Here is a 16,153-nt window from a genome sequence, read left to right as displayed (position 1 = left end):
CCACATCTTTCTGGTTGCCTTTCATCCAATATGCTTTTTCGTGTGGTCCCCCGCAGTTGATGGCTAGTATTGGTGGTAGCCTGGAACAAACACAAATAAAATTTTGAAACTGTATAATACAAATTTCAAGTCGTTTAGCACTTGGAATCTGACGTGTATTTAGCAATATTTAGTATGATAAAACCACCTCCAGTGGATGTCGTAAGGGGCGATTAAGGGAAATGTAGGAATATTAGGCCTCCCCAATCCATTTGACCAGCTTGGGGAGTGTAGTTTGAATCTGCCATTTGCCTCAGATGGATTGGAAAGTGTAGTGTTACTGCAGTGACCTGGTGATAATGTCAGTAGCCACTAGGTCACCTCACGATGCGTCCGCGTTGCGTGCCATCGCAGTCGTAAAGCGCGCGCAGTGCTAAATCTTCCTTGTACCTCTAGTTGATTGGTCTCTTTTCCTGCAGTGAAGACCAAATGACGATATATGATGATATTAGCCACCAAGTGACGCCCGCACTAGTTCCACGAAGCCATCGCTTGTGGCTGATGATACGTTGGTACTAGCTACTAGCTCACCTCACGATGCGTCCTCGCTGCGTTGTAGGCGTGAATCGAGAACAGTGCTCGCACCAGGCCGGCGTGCTACGTCTTGCCGCGAGTGACGCCCGCACTAGTTCCACGAAGCCATCGCTTGTGTCTGATGATACGTTGGTACTAGTCTCAAACTCTCGTCACGATGCGTCCTCGCTGCGAGGTAGGCGTGAACCGCGAACAGTGCTCGCACCAGGCCGGCGTACGACGCCCGCACTAGTTCCACGAAGTCCCTACGCGTGGCTGATTATGATAACACGCTGGCATAAGCCTCTAAAGCCTCTAGCTCACCTCACGATACGTCCTCGCTGCGTGGTAGGTGTGAACCGCGAACAGTGCTCGCACCAGGCCGGCGTGCTACGTCTTGCCGCGAGTGACGCCCGCACTAGTTCCACGAAGCCATCGCTTGTGGCTGATGATACGTTGGTACTAGTTACTAGCTCACCTCACGATGCGTCCTCTCTGCGTGGTAGGCGTGAACCGCGAACAGTGCTCGCACCAGGCCGGCGTGCTACGTCGTGCTGCGAGTGACGCCCGCACTAGTTCCACGAAGCCATCGCTTGTGGCTGATGATACGTTGGTACTAGCTACTAGCTTACCTCACGATGCGTCCTCGCTGCGTGGTAGGCGTGAACCGATCTTCCCAGGGTGGAAAAAAATCATGATTTATTTATTTTAATCAAAAACATCAGATTTTTTTTTTTTAAATCACGATTTTTTTGATTTATTTGATTTTTTCGATTTTTATTGCGTTTTGCGATCATTTCTTTAGTTTTTCTTACGGAAAACATTTTTATTTACGTAGAATTATTGATGTATAGAGCTGGCAACAGCACCAAAAAAAAAATTGTGTGGTTATCTAAAAAATCGCAAACATGTTTGTACGGAAAAAATATTTTTTTCTGATTCTCTATTCAAAACATCAATTTCATACATTAACACCTATTATTAACATTGTTTTCGAACATTACAGTTGATTAATATAAACTCCCAGCCTTTCATTAATTCCATTTTCGGCCTTTGATTTAAATCAGTGATTTTTATTAAAAAAATCATGCAATATAAATCGTGATTTAAATCAACTTGATTTAAATCATGCAACCCTGGATCTTCCATTGGCCTCTGGTGGATAAGAGAGGTTCTTGATCCTGCATTAACCTATAAGACCACTTACCTCACGATGCGTCCTCGCTGCGTGGTAGGCGTGAATCGCGAACAGTGCTCGCACCAGGCCGGCGTGCTACGTCGTGCTGCGAGTGAAGCCCGCACTAGTTCCACGAAGCCGCCGCTTGTGGCTGAAGATGATGATATGTTGGTACTAAAGCCTGGTCCGTGAGCACGTAGAATCCCGTCCAATGACCCCAAGCTGCCCATCCTTGTCGCTCACACGTAATTATGTTGCTGTCGCGCTCGCACACTCACTGCGGGCGCGCGTCGCACAGTCGCGACAGCAATATAATTACGCGCGAGCGATAAGGATGGGTAGCTTGGGGTCATTGGACGGGATTCTACGTGCTCATGGACCAGGCTTTAGCTACTAGCTCACCTCACGATGCGTCCTCGCTGCGTGGTAGGCGTGAATCGCGAACAGTGCTCGCACCAGGCCGGTGTACTACGTCTTGCCGCAAGTGACGCCCGCACTAGTTCCACGAAGCCATCGCTTGTGGCTGATGATACGTTGGTACTAGCTACTAGCTCACCTCACGATGCGTCCTCGCTGCGTGGTAGGCGTGAATCGCGAACAGTGCTCGCACCAGGCCGGCGTGCTACGTCTTGCCGCAAGTGACGCCCGTACTAGTTCCACGAAGCCATCGCTTGTGGCTGATGATACGTTGGTACTAGGCTCAAACTCTCGTCACGATGCGTCCGCGCTGCGTGGTAGGCGTGAACCGATCTTCCATTGGCCTCTGGTGGATTGGAGAGGGTCTTTTGCCTGCATTAACCTATAAGACCACTTACCTCACGATGCGTCCTCTCTGCGTGGTAGGCGTGAACCGCGAACAGTGCTCGCACCAGGCCGGCGTGCTACGTCTTGCTGCGAATGACGCCCGAACTAGTTCCACGAAGCTGCCGCGCGTGTCGCCACCTTCACGCGGCGTGTAATCTAAAGATCAATGACCTAACAATGTCAGCTTACCTCACGATGCGTCCGCGCTTTGTGGCATTGCAGGCGGAAATCGCGCGCAGTGCTAAGTCTTCCTTGTACCTCTAGTGGATTGGAGCGGAACTTTTTCCTGCAATGTAGACTAAATGACCTAATGATGATGATCATCCACTCACCTCACGATGCGTCCTCGCTGCGTGGTAGACGTGAACCGCGAACAGTGCTCGCACCAGGCCGGCGTACTGCGTCTTGCTGCGAGTGACGCCCGCACTAGTTCCACGAAGCCGCCGCGAGTGTCGCCACCGTCGCGCGGCGCGTTATCTAAAGATGGATAACCTAACAATGTCAGCTCAACTCACGATGCGTCCACGCTGCCTATCATCGTAGGCGTAAATCGCGCGCAGTGCTAATCTTCTTTGTAACTCCAGTGGGCTGGAGAGTTTTGTTCCTGCAGTGGAGACTAAGGTGACCTGGTGATAATGGCCTAAATAAATAACCCAAAAACTCACCTCACGATGCGTCCTCGCTGCGTGGTAGGCGTGAACCGCGAACAGTGCTCGCACCAGGCCGGCGTGCTACGTCTTGCTGCGAGTGACGCCCGCACTAGTTCCACGAAGCCGCCGCGCGTGTCGCCACCGTCACGCGGCGCGTTATCTAAAGATGGATAACCTAACAATGTCAGCTCAACTCACGATGCGTCCACGGTGCGTAGCATCGTAGGCGTAAATCGCGCGCAGTGCTAAATCTTCCTTATATCTCTAATGGATTGGAGAGGGTTTTGTTCCTGCAGTGGAGACTAAAATGACTTGATGTTTATTATTATGACACTAACCACTAGCTCACCTCCCGATGCGTCCAGGCTAGGTAGTGAACATGAAGGGATCTTCCATTTGGCTCTGGCGCATTGGAGAGGGTATTCTTCCTGTAGTGGATACTAAATGATCTGATGATCATCATCCACTCACCTCACGATGCGTCCTCGCTGCGTGGTAGGCGTGAACCGCGAACAGTGCTCGCACCAGGCCGGCGTACTACGTCTTGCCGCAAGTGACGCCCGCACTAGTTCCACGAAGCCATCGCTTGTGGCTGATGATACGTTGGTACTAGCTACTAGCTCACCTCACAGTGCGTCCTCGCTGCGTGGTAGGCGTGAACCGCGAACAGTGCTCGCACCAGGCCGGCGTACTACGTCTTGCTGCAAGTGACGCCCGCACTAGTTCCACGAAGCCATCACTTGTGGCTGATGATACGTTGGTACTAGCTACTAGCTTACCTCACGATGCGTCCTCGCTGCATGGTAGGCGTGAACCGCGAACAGTGCTCGCACCAGGCCGGCGTACTACGTCTAGCTGCGAGTGACGCCCGCACTAGTTCCACGAAGCCACCGAGCGTGGGTGATGATGATGGTACGTTGGTACTAGCTACTAGCTCACCTCACGATGCGTCCTCGCTGCATGGTAGGCGTGTACTGCGAACAGTGCTCGCACCAGGCCGGTGTACTACATCTAGCTGCGAGTGACGCCCGCACTAGTTCCACGAAGCCGCCGCGAGTCGCCACCTTCACGCCATCAAAAGTTGAATGACCTAACAATGTCAGTTTAACTCACGATGCGTCCACGCTGCGTAGCATCGTAGGCGTAAATCGCGCGCATTGCTGAATCTTATTTGTACCTCTAGTGGATTGGAGAGGGTTTTGTTCTTGCATTGGAGACTAAATGACCTAATGATGACGATCATCCACTCACCTCACGATGCGTCCTCTCTGCGTAGTAGGCGTGAATCGCGAACAGTGCTCGCACCAGGCCGGCGTGCTACGTCTTGCTGCAAGTGACGCCCGCACTAGTTCCACGAAGCCACCGAGCATGGGTAATGATGTTGGCACGACTGACTGACTAGCACTATCCTTTAACTCACCTCACGATGCGTCCTCGCTGCGTGGTAGGCGTGAACCGCGAACAGTGCTCGCACCAGGCCGGCGTACTGCGTCTTGCCGCAAGTGACGCCCGCACTAGTTCCACGAAGCCATCGCTTGTGGCTGATGATACGTTGGTACTAGCTACTAGCTCACCTCACGATGCGTCCTCGCTGCGTGGTAGGCGTGAACCGATCTTCCATTGGCCTCTGGTGGATTAGAGAGGTTGCATTAACCTATAAGACCACTTACCTCACGATGCGTCCTCTCTGCGTGGTAGGCGTGAATCGCGAACAGTGCTCGCACCAGGCTGGCGTACTACGTCTTGCCGCAAGTGACGCCCGCACTACTTCCACGAAGCCATCGCTTGTGGCTGATGATACGTTGGTACTAGCTACTAGCTCACCTCACGATGCGTCCTCGCTGCGTGGTAGGCGTAAACCGCGAACAGTGCTCGCACCAGGCCGGCGTGCTACGTCGTGCTGCGAGTGACGCCCGCACTAGTTCCACGAAGCCATCGCTTGTGGCTGATGATACGTTGGTACTAGCTACTAGCTCACCTCACGATGCGTCCCCGCTACGTGGTAGTCGTGAAACGATTTTCCATTTGCCTCTGGTGGATTAGAGAGGTTTTGTTCCTGCATTAACCTATAAGACCACTTACCTCACGATGCGTCCTCGCTGCGTGGTAGGCGTGAATCGCGAACAGTGCTCGCACCAGGCCGGCGTGCTGCAAGTGACGCCCGCACTAGTTCCACGAAGCCGCCACGTGTCGCCACCTTCACGCCATCGAAAGTTGAATGACCTAACAATGTCAGCTTACCTCACGATGCGTCCGCGCTTCGTGACATCGTAGGCGTAAATCGCGCGCAGTGCTTATCTTCTTTGTAACTCCAGTGGGCTGGAGAGTTTTGTTCCTGCAGTGGAGACTAAAGTGACCTGGTGATGATGACACTAGCCACTAGCTCACCTCACGATGCGTCCTCGCTGCGTGGTAGGCGTGAACCGCGAACAGTGCTCGCACCAGGCCGGCGTACGACGCCCGCACTAGTTCCACGAAGTCCCTCCTACGCTTGGCTGATTATGATAACACGCTGGCATAAGCCTCTAAAGCCTCTAGCTCACCTCACGATGCGTCCTCGCTGCGTGGTAGGCGTGAAGCGTGAACAGTGCTCGCACCATGCCGGCATACGACGCCCGCACTAGTTCCACGAAGTCCCTACGCGTGGCTGATTATGATAACACGCTGGCATAAGCCTCTAAAGCCTCTAGCTCACCTCACGATGCGTCCTCGCTGCGTGGTAGGCGTGAATCGCGAACAGTGCTCGCACCAGGCCGGCGTGCTACGTCTTGCTGCGAATGACGCCCGCACTAGTTCCACAAAGCCACCGCGCGTGTCGCTACCCTCGCGCCATCTAAAGTTGAATGACCTAACAAAGTCAGCTCAATTCACGATGCGTCCACGCTGCGGAGCATCGTAGGCGTAAATCGCGCGCAGTGCTTAATCTTCCTTGTACCATTTGATTAGGACTGGAGAGGGTCTTGTTCCTGCAGTGGAGACTAAATGACGATATATTATGATGATATTAGCCATTAACTCACCTCACGATGCGTCCTCGCTGCGTGGTAGGCGTGAATCGCGAACAGTGTTCGCACCAGGCCGGCGTGCTACGTCGTGCTGCAAGTGACGCCCGCACTAGTTCCACGAAGCCGCCGCGAGTGTCGCCACCTTCGCGCGGCGCGCCCGTTGGGTATTGAAGCGCGCACGCTAACACTACTGATTCGCGTTCTTCCTGTAATACGGTGTGGATTTATTAGGACTGCGTACACAGATAATGAAGGTTCGTTACTCAAAATCAAAATTATCTTTATTTGTTTAGACTAATTAAATTAGTACTTATAAATCGTCAAAAGCTCTTAAGGAGCCTATACATGTCTCATTCTTTTTTTCTCTACCAGCGCTTCGAGACAAACATTCGGCAAGTACTTACTACTACTTCGCAGTGTGACGAATGCACCTATAAGTTTCGTCGCGTCTCATGACAAGTGTACTAAGAGCGTCGTATTTATCACAGACTATGATACTATGTTAGATGCAGGTAATGTAGTGATGCCAATATCGTAGGCATGATATTATGCCTGATTCATAAACTCTTGATGGGTGACCCATGATTGATAACTATTTTAACACAAATTAATATGTGAAGTAGAGTTGATAAAATCGCACCTGTGCTTATGATATTCGGATTTCGGGCCGTATTTCACTGTCGTTATCACAGATTTTTTATTTCTTATACCCACATTAATTATGGTGACATGAATGACAGAATCGAACATAATATAACTTCTTGTAAATATAAACAATCTTACCTCTTTGTTACACTTCAGACACCTGTTCAACTGGTTGCGTCCAATGGCGAACAAGTGCGATATCTCAGACTCCTCACGTTCCACGTGACGATTGTTTGGAAGCTCATGGTTCTCACAATTCGTTACTGGTTCTGTCTCAACTGCCCCTAGAAACAGGCCATGTCTATACGGTTGTTTTTTAAATTCAAAGAAATGGTCACTACGGCAATCTAAACCAAAACTAACTCAAATAAAGTAGAGAATACATTGAGTAAATTCGTCATTCTTTATTGACGGCTGATGGTCTCAACATCGAAAGTCATTCAAGCGTTATAACTATTGTGTATAGGGCTACATTCTACACAATAAATATAAATAAATTTTATTGATTCTATACTAAGGTAAACTTATACATCATCTAAACATACCTAAAAAATCTGGAAGCCCAAATATTGCTGCATAAAAAATTATAAAAGAACTTATGAGTATTATTATTCTTGTGTGGAGGTCTGTCTTTTATTTATTGTATTGTTTGATTCTGTCAATAAATATTTTCATTTTCATGTTACGTGGGCTATAAGTTTACTAGTATCTTAACTGTATTTCCTTACAATGTATGGGTTGTAACAACTGAGGTCATAACAATAGTGTAGGCCAATTTCTACATTGGTTTCCGAAAAGAAACATGGTCAAAACTTGTAAAAAAAAACACTTACCCTCTTCTCTAGCTTGCCACCCATCTTCCCTCAATTCCCTCCCAAACTCCTCCGGTTCAAACTCCGTAGACGGTCCTAGGAACTCTAACTCCGTGTACTGATACTCCTCTGCAGTATATTGTCCATTCATGTGCGGCGTTGCCAAACTTCTCGGTTGCTTCGCGTTGGCAACCCGCGCTTTCGGCGGACTACTGTTTTGCGTTAGTATCGCTAGCTCCTTCTCTTTCTTTCGCGTTTCTAGTATTTCGTAGTGGATCTGGTGGAGGATGAAGCGGTTCCAGCTCTGGAAAAGGTGCAATAATGAAATTATTGACTGAGGATAGTAATAAGTGAAGTTTTCTCAACACACGTGTAGTTTCTGACGATTACGTCAACGATTTTATTTGATTTGAAATCTTCGACAGTAAGTCACCAGTGTCAAGCAGAATGTTATTTTGATACAAAAACTGCGAAAAATGTTAACTTCCTGACTCGCAACAAACGTTTGTTTAACGTTAGTTAGTTACAAATTAGTTTTAATACCACTTAGTTATTTGCCATGGACGTTCAAAGTGGCTCATCGGGACGACGACTTACTAACCCTAGAAAATCTAAATATATAAAAGGAGAAACTGACTGACTGACTGACTGACTGACATATCAACGTACAGCCTAAACGGCTAAACGTAGGCTCTTGAAAAGACAATGCCGGAAATTGGCGTCTTTTTTTTTTCGCGCGGCCACCGACCAAACCTTGTTTTTTGATTACAAAATAGTGTAATAAACCAAACTTACTACGACATGTATACCTCTAAACTCAGTCTGAACTGAGTTACGAGCATTAGAAGTTTGATGATTTTACATACTAGATTTGCTTTTTGCACGCAAGTTTTGTATGAAATTGCAACAAAATAGTGACACTGTATGTGTAAACAAACAATACCATCCATTAAAGGCTCCAGACATCAGTGTGGAGTAGAATCAGCGCAAAAAAAAAAATAGCGGAATATTTTGTTGCAATTTCTTACAAAACTTGCGCGCAAAAAGCTAATCTAGTATGTAAATCATCAAACTTCTAACGCTCGTAACTCAGTTCAGACTGAGTTTAGAGGTATACATGTCATAGTAAGTTTGGTTTATTACACTATTTTGAAATCAAAAAACAAAGTTTGGTCGATGGCCGCGCGAAAAAAAAAAGACGCCACCTTCCATACAAAATCTGGCATTGCCATTTAGAAGGGACGTAGCTTAGGTACCGTAGAGGTGCACTAAGAAAGGAATTCCCGAAATTCCCACAGGAACGGGAATTAGCGGGAAAATCCTTTTGTATGAAAAATCTAAACCGCTTAAGTTAGACGCTTGAAATTTGGCATGCAGGTACCTTAGTAAACTTAAAGCTTAGTTACAACAGGATATTGCACAATTCCCACGGGAACGGGAGTTAGCGGGAAAGAAAATTTGTATGAAAAAATCTAAACCGCGTAAGATAGATGAAGGGGGTAAAACGGGATCCACGCATACGAAGTCGCGGGCGGCCACTAGTACGTTATATTTTTTTAACCACCAATGATCAAGACATATACCTGTATAAGCGCTATCAGGTCAGCCCGAGGCGCCGGCCCGCGGTCTGGCAGTATGAGACCCAACGCCGCAGCCTCAGGCACCGTTCGGAACGCCCGAAGGAAGTTATTCGCTTGGCACGCTGCGCCGCCAGACGTATCCAGCATTCGGAATAAGAACCCTGGACAAGATAGGATTTTGAACTTTAAACGTAATAGAGGATCTCTGTAAAGGAGAGGCGAAACAAAAGACTATCGAAATCTTATAAGATGATGATGGTATGTCGCTGCAGTAAAGTTGAATGAATGATTTGAATGAGTGAATGCTAGTTTGAAATCATTCGTTCGTTATTTTTCATTCGTGCCTTCGTGTAATGCAATCTATCATTTCGGTTGTCTCAGAATATATGAAAAGGAAATTATTTAGTGTTCGAAAAGATTATTTCATAAAAAAAATTACAAAGCGCATGTTAGATCGAATAAATCGATTTCTAAATGTTAAAACCCGACCGCGATCGTATGGCATGCGGATTTTTTACGAACTTAAATCTGAAGTGTTTTAGAAGGCAATAAACATACCTAATTCACAGCTAAGGCAAAATTCTTTAGCACATGTGTGAGCTAATAGTGTAGACTTGACTGGGGGTGTGTAGTAAAGGACCTGCAATTTTAAAAAAGCTCACTTTTATTCACTAAAGATAAATGCTAGTTTTAATTATTTTTTTTAATTACTTAATAAAATCAACTGTATCGGGTGTTAGTATTATCTTTCCGTACCATTTCCACAGCACTGTGATAGAAAAAGACAAAATAAAAATTAATTTCGTTTTTGTAAAAAAAGAGGGTAGGTACTTATGTGTTTATTTTTCTTTGTAAATGAGATTGAGGATATTTACCTGAAGCATTGAATTACAATACGAATTTGGTAATGTAGCTTCGATCCCTGGAAAGCCCGTTTTGTTACAATTTTCCAAGTCAATATCATTAGGTCCGTGTTTATTGTATCGTAACTCAACCTGAAAATAATAAATAGAGATGGTGAGACTTGCAAATTGTAGATTAGTTATCAATATTTTGTAACAAAAGCGTGATAAGTTATTTAAACCAGCGTCAAATAATTTGACACCCAAAGTAGTCAAAAAGATCGCAACACATTTTTGTTGTGTTGTCAACTTTTGGCCACTTTGGGTGTCACGAACTATTTAACGCTGACTGTACCATTTTTTTTTTGCGTCACTTCATCACCAGTTTGATGTCCCAAAGTGGAGATCAACTCTCTCAAGTTCTCCACTACTATAATACTTTAGTACTCTACCGCCTGTATTCACAAACGATGCTTGCTTAAGTTAAGCAGCAAATCGAACGCACAGCGCTGAATAGAGCTCTGTGATTGGTTCGTGTGTCACCCTGTGCGTCCACACGCACTGTGAGACTTCATAGTTATGTATAATGTGAATACGGGCATAAAAAGTGCTTACAATAAATAAGTGGCTCACCTTTTGATAATGCTTGGGAATTGGTTGTGGGCTGTATTTACTTTCGTTTAGTTTCGCTGCGTTCAAATCTTCAAAATTATCTTCTACGTACGGCATCTAAAAATGTAATACAAAAATATATTATTGTGGTAACATAACAATTTAGCAGTCAATGCATGCTGCAATAAAGTTAAAATGTAACTTGCCCAAACCATAGACAAAATAGTTTAAAGTGCCAAAAGGCAAAAGAAACCAATATTACCAAGGACAAAAGGTGCAATGAAACTGTTCCTTTATCTAGAAGCACAGTACAAGTTAGTTCTTAATTTATTTTATACCTGATTCCTTTTAAAAGTCTTAGGGTTTGGTGCATATCCTATAGGTCCTTGCATTTTCATTGTTTTGAGCACTTCTGCATCCACTGGCTTTGGTCTCCTACAAAATTAATGATTCTTCAACTTAAACCACATGAGTTCTGGATGATTTTTGTTGGTATGATATAAAAATTTCTGACCTGAAATTCCTCTTGAAGAATTCTTCGGGGAGTACGTTAAACCATTTTGGGCCACACGAGAGTTGCGGCAGTGGAACTGACGAATATTGGAAATTTGTGTCGTTAAAGTTGGCGAACGGCAAGCCTACTACTTGGTCTGCGAATTCTGTTGCTCTGAAAGACACAAAAAAAATACATTTAGTAAACTCTAAAGTCTGAACCTATTTTACGTTGATGTCTAAGAAGAAATATGCGAAATAATAGTGTGGAATGTAGACCAAATCCTCCATTTGCTTCTGATAAATTAGTGAGGGCCATCCTCCTACTGCTGTACTAACTACTAATAAGGGCTAGTGGAGACTTAATGAATGATGATGATGTTGAAAAATGTCACCTAATGCAGCTATAGTGTTTCGTATCGGACTTCCAATACTTTACTCACGTGTTCTTCGATAAATTTAATCTGCAAAAGCCATACAAAAGGGGGATGCTTTAGCTAAAATAAATTATTACCTTGAAAAGTTATTGAACACGGGCTCGTGGTTGTGCTGCGGCGAGAACAGATGGAGATGGCCAGCCTGGTCCCCGAACGCGAGCGCTTGGCTGGTGGAAGACACGTCCATCACGCTACATACCGAACTGTGTGTGTCCACCTGGAAACAAGAATTTACTGCTAAAAACACTTTAATTAGAATCTTAATAAATATTATGAGATTCCATATGCATTGGGCTTTTAATCTGTCAAAATACTAGAAATTTTCTCTTCCCATGTAGCATCTGGTCTCCCTAACTAAGGCATCTGGCGAGGAAGAGAAAAAAGAGTTTAGGCCAAACATTCATCTGCTTTTGGTAAACTAGAGAGGGCCGTGTTCTTGTACCTTTGTTGCTAGCCCAAAGTAGCAATGTGTAGCTTTGACAGAGTAGATTATGACCATCCTTGCTCTTCTTATGGAAGTCATAAACAGCGACTAATGGACAAAAATATGCGAACATCAACCCTACCTAGCAGCAGAGTGCAGGAAGTCTAGGCCAAATATCTATTTGGGTCATGTATCTTTGTTGGTAACGTCAATGTTGCCTATGGCGCCGGCAAATTGCAACAGTTGCCTAACCCTACCCCTCTGGACAGGATGGGGAGTTAAGGCCAAATTCTACATTTACTTCTATTAAATTAGATAGGTTTGTACTCCTGCAATGGAAAAGACTAAAGTACAATCTCACCTGGAATACTGACTGGTTCTCAGTGTCAGGCGCATTCAAATGCAGTAATGCCACGTGACCATCGGCCGACAACGCGACCGCTCTGCCCGAGAACGCGGGTAGGAAGTGAAGCAAGAGGGGAGGGGAGCGGGTCTGGAGAGACCACGCCCCCCCGCCCGCTGCGTTCATACCGCGAAGGCAGCGGACGTCCCACACTACAACGTATGGCTCCGCTACCGCGCCACCCGATCTGAATACAAAGGGTCAAATGAGGATCAAGCAAAAGAGAGGTACCAATAAACATATCTGATTGGACTGTTTACAAATAATATTATTATGCTGTACAGTGTTTATTTCTGATTGGACTGTTTATAATTATAATATTATGCTGTACATTAATTATTTCATGTCTGAGAAACGATAAAATAGTGAGCCTCACGCCCGTATTCACAAACATTACTATGAGGTCTCACAGTGCGCGTGGACGCACAGGATGACAAACGAACCAATCACAGAGCTCTATTCAACGATGTGCGTTCGATTTGCTCACTTAAGCAAGCATCGTTGGTGAATACAGGCGTTTGTCTTCTGAATAAATCTCATTTTATTCATGCAAGTAGGCTTTTCAAAAGCACTAATAGAAATATTTGTCGTTGAAAACACTACCGTATCTTCACGCGTTTTGGTTTTAATTTTATTCTGGGAATTTATTACGCACAGCAAAAAAGAGATAAGCTCAAAAAATTCACCTGTATTATGATAACATCTAGAATCAGAAAAAATCATAATTCACTCAAACCCACGAAGTCTTTCAAACATTATATAACCATATTGCATCCCTCAAATACTCACGACTGTGTGAATCCACAAGTGATCAACAGGTCACCTTGCATGTCCAGGTCTGAGAGGCAAGCCGTGTGAGCTCTAAACGTATGCTCGGCCGCTTTAGGCGTCCTTATGTCGCGAAGGGCCACCATTCCGTCAGCGCTTCCGCAGGCTACAAGAGATCCACCACCGCTACGGAGTACGGCGCAACCTTCTTCTTGGATAGGCTGGAAAAGAATAGTAAAGAAACTTAAAACTATTATGTTATCAAATGTTATGACTAGCGGCCGCCCACGACTTCGTACGCGTGGATCCCGTTTTAGCCCTTTAGGAGTTGAATTTTGCAAAATCACGTCTTAGTGAGCACCTACGTTGTAAAAGGAACCCCCATGCAAAATTTGACACTCATAGCACTAGTACTTTCTGAGATTTCGTCATGAGTGAGTCAGTCAATCAGTGACCTTTCGCTTTTATTATAGATATAGATATAAAAGTTCTGTGAGATTTTCATCTCAAGTCTTTCATTGGTTACAATTTTTTTTCATAGGGCACTATGCAAGGTCGCGGGAGGTAACTCGATGCGGGCGGCGCAGGACCGGTTGTTGTGGAAATCCTTGGGGGAGGCCTTTGTCCAGCAGTGGACGTCATTTGGCTGAATCGAGTGTGTCATGTTACAAGAGGTCCCAATGGATTGAAGTTTTGCAGAAATATGGCCCTTAATGACAACACAAAAATAATTTCTAAATCAAATCCCATTTATGGATGATGATCAAAACACCATCAAACTTTATATTGTAACTATACTTACAATGACTGTGTCCTTCATTTTAGTGAGATCCAACTCGAGCAGTTTATCTTGGTGTCCTCCCATCAAGAGTTTTGTAGTGCTTACTTGGTAAAGACATTGCATGTCTGTCATGTTGTCTGACCTGAAAGTGAAATTGCGATAATACTTTTAAAACAGATATCTAGAAGATTCTACGACATAGACGAAGTAACGTGAACGTGACGAAGTGTCGTGCTTTGGTGCCTAATATCTTTTTGTAGCGATGCAGTCCCGCTGCTGTAGCGTGTTAGTAGTGTGTTGGCATCACTTCTGTATTGCGTTGCAAATGCGACTGACGCGCGTTAGTAGCGATGCTGTCGCCCTATTATTTTGTTTATTCAACAGACATTACATTACATCAGAATAGAATCAGTTACAAACTGAATTTCACACAGGCGTAGCCGCGAGCAAAAGCTAGTAAAACAATAATTTAAACATAAGAAATACATAATTTTATTTTCAATTCTTACCTATAGGTATTTTTAGGGATGCCTCTTCTAATTTGGTGACGTAGAGCGGTCTTGGTCAAAGAGTAGATGCCTTGTTCAACTGTGATTATGTCCCTTACTTCCTCTGACTCATGTACTTGGAATGATGTGTATTTTTGCATGCTTGGTCCGTAATATGATGTCACATGACCCTACATAAAGAAATATTTAAATTGTTAAAAAAAATCTGTTTCAGTGATTGTTGTCAGTAAACAACTACTTTAATGAATAATGGAATATTGAATGATAAATTTTCACTTTGTAGGTAGTTGTAAAAATAATGCATTATTTATAAACCCCTGTGCAGAGCTATACAAATCTTTCTTTGTTATTCATACACAAAATTTACATATTTGAGTTCAATGGCACATTTCTTTCTTGTAAACAGGAACATGAAATAAATCCTTATTTCTACACTATTTGATGTTTATTGAGAGATCTCAATAACATAATATAGTAGGATAAAATGATTCAACAGGAAAAACTCACATGAAATCTTGAAACTAAGATTTACTGACTTTAGAATTTCCTCTGAAGTTAATAATAGTGCATTTAAAAGTAATAATTAGCAAAGCAAAGTACTATACAGTACCAACTACTTACACCTTGATTTCCCATCCATATTAACTCTTCGAACTTGTCGAATACCACTGCGGAGACTCCGAATCTGTCTCCTCCGTCCACTAGGACACTGCTCCGTACCTCATACTCCGCATTGTGGTTGGGAATCATATACTGAGGGGTGAACTCTGCTGCATACGGATCTAAGACAGACAAACATAACCAGTTTTACCATGATAGTTATAACATAATTTTTATTTTGGGAGAGTATCCACTAGTGGGTAAGGCTGCCGAAAATTACATATCTTAGCATACATAAATTTAAAAAAAATACAGAAGACATCTGGTAAAAAAATACCAATTAAATTGGCATAGCAGATCATTCCTTAGAACTGGACATATTTAAAAAAATTATGATCCTAACATCATACATTTTGCATAATAGATTTTACTATTGATAAAAACAAATTTAAAAGGAATGATGATCCCAACATCATACATTTTGCATAATAGGTTTTGCTAAAGGAGTATTAAAGTTAATTAAATAAATAGACCCAATTGAACTCTTAGTGTAAATCTTCAGAAAGTAAGTGGGAAAAGAAGATAAATATTATATCAGCTGCAATCAACAATATTTCTTACATAATCGTCCTTATTTTGATCAACTAAGGTTATAATTGTTTATAAATATCTATGTAAAGACATTTACCATAGCAAGACAATATCATTTTGCTTCATACCATTTGCTGGGTCTTGGAGACCGACAAAAAACTAAATGCGACCATGCATAAAGTTGCCTATTTTTATAATAATTCTCTATGAGGAACGCTGAACCAAATATCGTAAGAATATCGATTTTTATTCGTAAATGTTTACATACCAGTCAGAAGATGGTCAGTCGGTAGACAAAGATCGGAATAATGAAACTCCATAATAAAATGACGATGGATTTCACTTTTCACACCATTTACAATGTCCTGATTACATTGATTATCAGTAAACACTACTTAAAACAATAATTAATTGATAATAAACAAAAAATATACGACTTTGACCAAGCTCGCTCGATTTTTAATGACCC

General features: G+C 43.9%; 1 protein-coding gene across 1 annotated transcript in view; it reads right to left on the bottom strand.

Moving 5' to 3' along the window:
- Positions 1–16,153, bottom strand: part of LOC135075373 (PAN2-PAN3 deadenylation complex catalytic subunit PAN2) — a 30,422-nt gene extending 14,269 nt beyond the window's left edge. Inside the window, exons 1-23 of the mRNA XM_063969818.1 lie at positions 15,953–16,153; positions 15,115–15,275; positions 14,494–14,663; positions 14,006–14,126; positions 13,225–13,424; positions 12,394–12,622; positions 11,686–11,825; positions 11,194–11,346; positions 11,018–11,114; positions 10,701–10,796; positions 10,101–10,220; positions 9,784–9,865; positions 9,229–9,386; positions 7,667–7,949; positions 6,972–7,117; positions 6,204–6,394; positions 5,572–5,665; positions 4,758–4,810; positions 4,604–4,697; positions 4,123–4,247; positions 3,533–3,585; positions 3,199–3,343; positions 2–80 (exon numbers count right to left, since the gene is read on the bottom strand). Of these exons, the coding sequence (XP_063825888.1) occupies positions 2–80; positions 3,199–3,343; positions 3,533–3,585; positions 4,123–4,247; positions 4,604–4,697; positions 4,758–4,810; positions 5,572–5,665; positions 6,204–6,394; positions 6,972–7,117; positions 7,667–7,949; positions 9,229–9,386; positions 9,784–9,865; positions 10,101–10,220; positions 10,701–10,796; positions 11,018–11,114; positions 11,194–11,346; positions 11,686–11,825; positions 12,394–12,622; positions 13,225–13,424; positions 14,006–14,126; positions 14,494–14,663; positions 15,115–15,275; positions 15,953–16,004 (3,042 nt within the window). The 5' untranslated portion in view covers positions 16,005–16,153. The remainder of the gene's footprint in view (position 1; positions 81–3,198; positions 3,344–3,532; positions 3,586–4,122; positions 4,248–4,603; positions 4,698–4,757; positions 4,811–5,571; positions 5,666–6,203; positions 6,395–6,971; positions 7,118–7,666; positions 7,950–9,228; positions 9,387–9,783; positions 9,866–10,100; positions 10,221–10,700; positions 10,797–11,017; positions 11,115–11,193; positions 11,347–11,685; positions 11,826–12,393; positions 12,623–13,224; positions 13,425–14,005; positions 14,127–14,493; positions 14,664–15,114; positions 15,276–15,952) is intronic.

This window comes from Ostrinia nubilalis, chromosome 10 (genome assembly GCF_963855985.1).
Source record: "Ostrinia nubilalis chromosome 10, ilOstNubi1.1, whole genome shotgun sequence".
Classification (NCBI taxonomy): Eukaryota; Metazoa; Arthropoda; class Insecta; order Lepidoptera; family Crambidae; genus Ostrinia; species Ostrinia nubilalis.
The sequence above is the reverse complement of the archived record's forward strand: the minus strand, read 5'-3'. Positions and strand labels throughout refer to the sequence as shown.